General features: G+C 53.3%; 1 protein-coding gene across 2 annotated transcripts in view; it reads right to left on the bottom strand.

The window, feature by feature from the left end:
• Positions 1-938: 938 nt before the first annotated feature.
• Positions 939-7,498, bottom strand: part of KIF5A (kinesin family member 5A) — a gene marked incomplete at both ends in the record, with an annotated part of 31,928 nt that continues 25,368 nt past the window's right edge. For both annotated transcript variants that reach the window (XM_080935276.1, XM_080935277.1), the window contains 12 exons: positions 939-1,017; positions 1,259-1,286; positions 1,743-1,810; positions 2,068-2,221; positions 2,405-2,621; positions 4,757-4,861; positions 4,985-5,056; positions 5,351-5,411; positions 5,958-6,059; positions 6,601-6,710; positions 6,848-6,912; positions 7,220-7,337. In XM_080935276.1, the coding sequence (XP_080791402.1) occupies positions 939-1,017; positions 1,259-1,286; positions 1,743-1,810; positions 2,068-2,221; positions 2,405-2,621; positions 4,757-4,861; positions 4,985-5,056; positions 5,351-5,411; positions 5,958-6,059; positions 6,601-6,710; positions 6,848-6,912; positions 7,220-7,337 (1,179 nt within the window). The remainder of the gene's footprint in view (positions 1,018-1,258; positions 1,287-1,742; positions 1,811-2,067; positions 2,222-2,404; positions 2,622-4,756; positions 4,862-4,984; positions 5,057-5,350; positions 5,412-5,957; positions 6,060-6,600; positions 6,711-6,847; positions 6,913-7,219; positions 7,338-7,498) is intronic.

Here is a 7,498-nt window from a genome sequence, read left to right as displayed (position 1 = left end):
ATTATTTTAGGGTTAAGGCAGAGGGACAATGGGACATTCTCCCAAGGTCTCTGTTACTAAGATGCGTGGACAGCAGCCCTTGCCTTACAAAAGTTTTTAATGTGTGACAGTGACCCCTAGTGGCAGAAATCAGTACTGTGGTTACCACCAGAACCCAAGTGAAAGAAAGCTTGGGGCCATGGGAGGTCAGGGTTGGATATAGATGTGATGTTGGCTTTTAGCAAGTGCTTTAGTTTGTTTTTGACACAAGGTCTCACTAGCCCAGAACTCCTTTGAACTCATGGTCTCCCAGCTTCTCTCTGTGTGCTGGGGTTATAGGTGTGTGCTGCCGTACCCGGCTGAGCAGGAGTTGAAAGGTTTTGAGAGGTTTAAAAGGGGGTGAAGTGGAGAGATGGCTCAGTCATAAGGTCCTTGCTGAACACACATGAGGAAATTGTCTGGATTCCCAGCATAAGGCCAGTCTGTTACCCCTGCACCAGGGGACAGAAATGGGCAGATGTGGAGGATGGGAGTGGGGCAGGGGGAGGGTGGGAGGTGATTGGTCAGCCAGTCTACCCAAAACAGCAAGCCTCCGGTTCAGTGAGAGACCTTATCGCAAAAAGATGGAATGTGAGAGAGGAAAACACCCACACCACAGCTGGCCTCTGGATGTCAGTGCGTACACATACACACATGCACACACACACACACACACACACACACACGTTCATACATACACACTCACACAGACACTCACACACATACACACACACACACACACACACACACACACACGCTCTCACACACTTACACTGACACTCTCTCTGTCACACACACACACACACACACACACACACACACACACACACAGGCGAGAAGAGGCCATGACCAGACAGGAGGCAGCTGGGGCCAGGGAGGGAAGTTACCTGAAAGTGCAGAGGTGTAGCCAGGACTGGGAGTTAGCTGGCTGCTGTCTCTTGGTGGAGCGGGAAAAGCTTGGCCTGGTCCTCAGCCTCATAGCCGCATGGCAGGTCACTCCTGGAAGAAACATACTAGCATCAGCTCCAGTTCTCGAGGTCAGAGCGATACTGCAGGGCAAGGGCAGGAGAGACGCATGCTTCCTAAGGAAACCCGAGGCCTGGCTGAGGTAGGGAGGATGCCGGGATCTCCAGCCTCATCCCTCCCTCCTCCCCAGAGCACCAGGGAGTCCACACAGAGAAGTGCTATTCCCTTTTCTGGGTCCCACCTAAAGATCCCAAGGCTAATGGAGTGTGAGTACCTGTTGTCGTTGATGTCTGTGGCATTTCCTGAAGGGATGACGGTTGAAAACAGGGTTAGAAAAGGGCTGCTGTGAGGAACAGTCTTCACAACCTTTCCCCTCCTAACACCCACGCCTCTAAGAAACTGGTAAACTGAGGCACTCTACCCTCACTTGTGCAGGCTGTATATTGTATTTTTTAGAATGTTTCCAATCGCTGAGAAGAAATGGGGAGAGGCAGGCAGTAACAGGAACAGCCACTTCTAAGGAAACTAGTGGGTCTGGCTGGAGACCTAAACAAGCCTAAGGCTCACACAACAGGCCCACATAGACCACCCTGAACCCTCCCCACCCACCCACTGTACCATGAATGGGATGCAGGGCGGAAACCACACCAGGCTGTGCCACTGAGCACTCCCCTGACACTAGTGGGAGGACGGTTCTGCCCCTGTCTGTTGTAAGCACCTCTCTTCTTCCCTGGGGATCCTGGGCTTTTATCACTCACCATTGTCCATGTTGGCCTTCTGGTAAGAAGCCAAGGGGGCAACAGACGTGGCTCCGTTGCTGGCGAAGCTGGAAAGAACAGAATGGATGCAGCCCCTGGAGCCCACTCTCCCCACACTCCTCCCGGCCATCCCTGGCAAAGAGGCCGCCGGAGACGGAGAGAACGGTCATCTCCTGGCCACATCCCACAGGGCCGTGAGAAGGGTTAGAAACCACATGACTTAGGAAATTAAGTTTTAAATGAACCGAGAGCTGACGCCACCCTGCGCCTTCTGAGGGCCCAGACGGTCTTGGGCTGGAACTGTGGCCACACCCTTGTCACTCACTACATATCTGAGGTGGAGCTAGGCGCAGCCTGAAGGTGCAGGTTCTGGTAGTTTTGGAAGAGGTTGTTGGTGTAGCTGATACACTCGGGGCTCCGGGTGCCGTAGGGGTTGGTGGGTGAGGAGGCAGGATAGTGGCCAGGCCTCACAGGCTTAGCTACGAAACAAAAGAAACAACCGTGAGAGAGCTATAGAGTTTACCTGGTCCCAAGGTCAACCCCAGCAAAAAAACGACATCATCACAACCTCTGGTGGAAAGGCTGCTGTGTGGCACTTAGGGACTGGCTGCGTTTGCCTCAGGAGGTGATAAGGTCGCACCCTCCCTCCGACATCCACTCACCAATCTGGGCAGAGTGGCCCCGCTTGCCAGAGCTCTTGTACCGCACGGCTTCCTTGATGCGGTCCACCTCCTGCTGGTACCTGCGCTTGTCCTTCATAGCGCCCTCCTTGGCCTCCTTCAGTGCACCCTCCAGGGCCTTAACTCTCTCAGCCGTAGCCCGAAGTCGTTTTTCCAATTTAGGAAGCTCACAACGCAGATCTGCATTGTCACGTACCAGCTGCGGAGTGAGCCACACAGAAGAACCCAGAAGAAGAGCCGCCCAGAGGAGTGTGGGGGTTGGGAGAAGAGCGCACAAAGGAGAATCAGGACCCTGCCATTTCCTCAGAGACCTTCACCCAGCAGTGTGCGGCTTTGGCAAGTTCCTTCCATCTCCCTGTTTTCTAAGCAGCAAAGCCTGCAGCTCAGCTGTGGCCCAGAGTTCTTACAGGATGGGCCCTGTCTCTGCCCATCCACCCGGACACTCCATCCACTGTACGTCAGTCAGAGCCTGTGCCCAACCAACAGCTCCAGGGCACCTGCGGCTTGGATGAGGTGGCTGTGTGTGCATGCCAAGGGCGGGACAGCAGGAGCACGTGACAGTCAGAGGGTGGACATGGGCCGAGAAGGATGAGAGCCATGTAGAGCAGGAGCAGAAGCCGAGACCTGGGACCCCCAGACAGCCACACATGGAGCTCCGCAGGGACCTCCTGAGCTGTCCTCTCCCAGCCCGTTAAAAATTATGCCAGAGTGTGTGATGGCAGCCACTCCGCAGTGAAAAGGCCCTCAGATCATTTGCAGGGTCTACACACTGAGGAGAGTACTTGAGCTACTTAGCTGCAAGGCCTTGGGAGGGGGGAGGGGAAGGGCGGGACAGCACAGCAGAGAGCATGATGGGAAAGGGACCGAGATCTGCGCAGCCTCAGTAGACTACAGACGTCGAATGTCTCTGTGCCCCTGGTTTAGCTTAACTGGTGGCGACTCTATTTACTTCACAGACTGTGTGACAGGGAGGGATCTTGTTACTCTGTCCTTTAGGGGAATGGGTTTTGGAGTTTGGGACTTAAGAGTAGAAGCAGAGGCTTGAAGGAAGAAAAAGACAGACAGATGGACAGGGTCCCGCTAAGTAGCCCAGGCTGGCCTAGATCTCACAATGTAGCCTTGGCTGCCCCCAAACTTTATTTTCTCGGAGACTTGGGATTACAGGCCTGTGCCACCATGCCTGGTCACTAAGGCTTTGTTTGCTCAAGCTCAACAAGAATTCTCTCTTAGCTAGATCCCTAGCCTGCTTTTTGAATGATATTTCTAGCTGTTTTTCCAACTTTTTCTGTTATTTCACAATAAGAGAGGGAAGGAAAGATAACAGTTAACCCCCTCCCAAGGTCCGAAGATAACAGTTAACACCCCCAGGTCCAAAGATAACAGTTAACCCCCCCCCCCAAGGTCCGAAGATCGCAAACCCAGCAGCTTATGGCCAAGTGTGGAGTTTAGGAAGTTTTCAAAAGGATGCACTAAGCCTTTACTGTTCTGCAGGTACACCAGGCTGGGAGGGAGAGGTGGGCTTAGCTAGAACATGAGCCCAGATGGTATTTAAGGTGGATTTGAAGAGAGAATGAGATTTAGGCTGGGGCTTGTTTTATGAATTAATTACAGGGCCTGCTGCCAGACTACTCAGTGTGTTGGTTCCTTGGTGTGGGGGAGAACTCTTGTTGTGGATGCACCAAACATTCCCTGTCCTGATTCCCAGGGACAGCCCATACTTTGGAACCTACAGAGCAGCATCTAGAGGTGGACAGAGAGGCAGCCGCTCAGTGCAGGAGTTCTGACTGGCGCCCACTAGAGGCTGGGAGAGTCATGTGACAAACATTATTTACTATCCTGCACACAAGCTCCAAGTAGGCAAATATTAAGTGGTTTTGCTTGTTTGTTTTTGCTAAGAAAAAGCCCAATGCCCTTGTTTTTCTTTTCTATCTGTCTGAAGTCTGGTAGTATTATACCCAAACCCTGACCCCCACCATGGCTAGAGAGAGACACACCCAGGGCCTTGTGTAGGCGAGGCAAGTCTGCGCTAACCCACCTCCCAGCCCCGGGAGTTATACCCCCATGTCTCTGTCCTGCATGTGTTTTAACTTCTTCCTCCAAGGTGGGGATTTTCACTTTAAGCAAAGACAGGCTGAGGAAAACTTTTGAGAAGGGAGAACAGGTTCAGAGCAAAGTCAGTGCACTAAGAGAGGGCTAAGGGTAGTAAAGTCAGTGCACTAAGAGAGGGCTAAGGGTAGTTAGCAACTGACTGTTCCCGAACCAAGGGGCCTTCTGGGATTTGGGCATCACAAGGACCTGGCCTCAAGTTCTCTCCACCCCTTCCTGGACACTTACCTGTTTGTGAACCTTTGTAAGCTGTTCCAGGTTGTTCTCAAGAAAGGAGATCTTCTGTTTTTGGGAATGAATCCCCCCACTGTCCTCGGGCTCCATTTCTGCACTCTGGTTAGATGGAAGAAAGACACGGCTGTCCCAAGGCCAAACCGACTCCACAGGGGACAACAGCTGGAGAACCCTGAGAGATGGGGGAGAATGCAGGGTGCGTATGACCTGAGGTGCGCTTACTTTCTTGACTCGAGTCGTGACGTCTTGAACGAACAGCTTGCGAAGGTTGTGGAGGGTCTGGAGTTCACGGGCCTGTGAGAAATAATGCAAACTTGGGGGCAACTGGAAACCAGGTCTGCCTCCTCCCTCCACGGCCACTGGCGCCTTCAGTCTGTAGAGTCGTGGTCTGTCATCCTGACTGTGCCACTGACTCACAGTAGAAGAGCAGGAGGGACAGGGTAGGAGAGGTGAGGATGGGGGGACTTCTCCCAGGAGGGACAGGGTAGGAGAGGTGAGGATGGGGGGACTTCTCCCAGGAGGGACAGGGTAGGAGAGGTGAGGATGGCCCTCCCCCTCTGCTCCGGCGGCACAGAGGAAAGCACTCACAACCGTCTCCTCCAGCCCCCTGAGGTCCTCCTTGGACTGCTCATGTCGTTCGTACAGAAATCTGTAGCAGAAAAAATAAGGAGAAAGATGGACGGGGGACCCTCTGGACTCTCCTCCCCACTGTCCCTTTATCTTTATTGTCATTTAACATACAGGTCACTCATGTCTGCTGTGCGGTAATCACAAAGGAACCCTTAAAGAGTGTTGAGAGGAAATTTTACGGAAGGCCATGATTCCACTATTTACGGCTGAAAGGACCAGGGGTGTCCATCTTGCCAACTCTTCTTTCTGTGCATTTAAAAGCCACTTACAACGTTTCTTGGGCTCAAACCATCTATTCGGTGTCAATACCTGACTCTCGTACTTGATAGCCCTGGCTGTCCTGGAACTCACTCTGTAGACCAGGCTGGCTCGACTCACAGTCAACCACCTGCCTCTGCCTCCTGAGCGCTAGGATTCAAGGCTCGGGTGACCACACCTGGCCTGGTTCTTTCTGCTGCTGCCCTTTCTTCTCTCCACCCCTTCATGCTTGCTTCCCGTGACTCTCCCCAGAGGCCACCCACACGTTCCGCATTGGCACACGTCTGCAGGTAGGCGTGTCACTCACGTCAGCTCCTGGAGTTTGGTGCTCTTCTCGCTCTCTTCGGTCTTCAGCCTCTCATAATCAGCCTGGAGCTTCTCCAGCTCTAGCTGCAGCTTCTGGTTCAGGCTAGGGAGGGTGGGAAAGAAAGAGATACTAAAGGGGGAAAAGGACCCCCGCCCCTCACACGCTTGTCTTCTACATGTCCCAGTGAGACTTCAGTACACACTGGCTACCATTCTCATGGCAACATGGGACCCCCCAAGTTCTCCAATCGTAAGTCTCAAGGACAGGTCTACTTCTAACTACTTGTGTCTTCTAGTTAATTTTTAATGTGTTTTGCTTGCAAGTGTGTCTGTGTGTTCCTCGTGTGCCTGGTACCCAAGTAGGCCAGAAGAGGGTGTCAGGTCTCCTGGGACTGGAGTTACGGGTGGTTGTGAGCCACCATGTGGTTGCTGTGAATCAAATCCAGGTCCTCTAGAAGAGCAGCCAGTACTTTCAACTACAGAGCCACCTCTCCAGCCTTTCCCATGTCTCTTAGGATTGGGCCTTAAGACGTGTCACTGTTGAGGAAATGACCTCGGACGTTAAAGATCCAGAAGGAAGGCTGGAGTGGCCGCAGCAAGATGGGAGGGCTGGATAGACACTGGAGCCACCCTAAGACCCTTACTCTTTAAGCTCATCAATGGTCTTCTGTTTCTCATTGATCTCATCCCGGAGGCGGGCCAGCTGCCGGTGATGGGCCTCCCGGTGATTCTCCATCTGTAGCTCCAGGGCCTTCTGCAAAGAGCACAGCCCCGTGCTCAGAGCCAGACTTCCAGACCAGCAGTCGCCACAGTCCCAGCTCCCACACCTCCCCAGCTCCCACACCTCCCCAGCTCCCACACCTCCCCAGCTCCCACACCTCCCCAGCTCACCTTCACCTCCTCCGCATCCTGTGTATCTGGCTCCTTCTCCTTCAGAGCTACCTCGTGGACAGTTTCTAAGTGAAAGAGAGGAAGACAGCTTCCATGATACCAGCGAGCTCCAGGTCACAGGGGATGGGTGCATAGGAATGTTCCGGGTTGGGACAGTCCAATGGGACTCATCGGGGATGAAGAGAACACAGGGTCTAGGACTCATGTGAAATGAGCTCCATGCAAAGCCCAGGCTACATGTGGAGAAGCTCGTGACCCGCAACCTAGGACTTTGGCTGACGCCAAGTGAGAAGCTGTGAGGGCATTTCCTCCGGTATGTGTGTGACTGTCCTTCCCAGTCCCTCTGGAACCTCAGATCCAAGGAGGCCTCACCCTGTGCCTGGAGCTTGGCTAGCTCATCGCTCAGGGAGTCGTAGGACTCTTCCAGATGCCGTTTCTTCAACTCCACAGTCTGCATGTATTCCGTGAGTGAACGGATCTTGGCCTCGTGCTGGTAAGGGAAGCGGGGGTTAGTGGCATGGAGGAGTCAAAGGTACAAAGAACCTTACGCTGAGGACTGTGGCTATCCTCCCATACCTTCCCTCGTAGCCTCTCTGAGGCTATGAAGACTCTTCCTTTAGACGGTCAGGTCAAAGGTCAGTACCTCCTAAA

Source organism: Micromys minutus (genome assembly GCF_963924665.1).
Source record: "Micromys minutus genome assembly, chromosome: 22".
NCBI classification, from domain to species: domain Eukaryota; kingdom Metazoa; phylum Chordata; class Mammalia; order Rodentia; family Muridae; genus Micromys; species Micromys minutus.
This window is presented reverse-complemented; position numbering and strand designations above follow the sequence as displayed.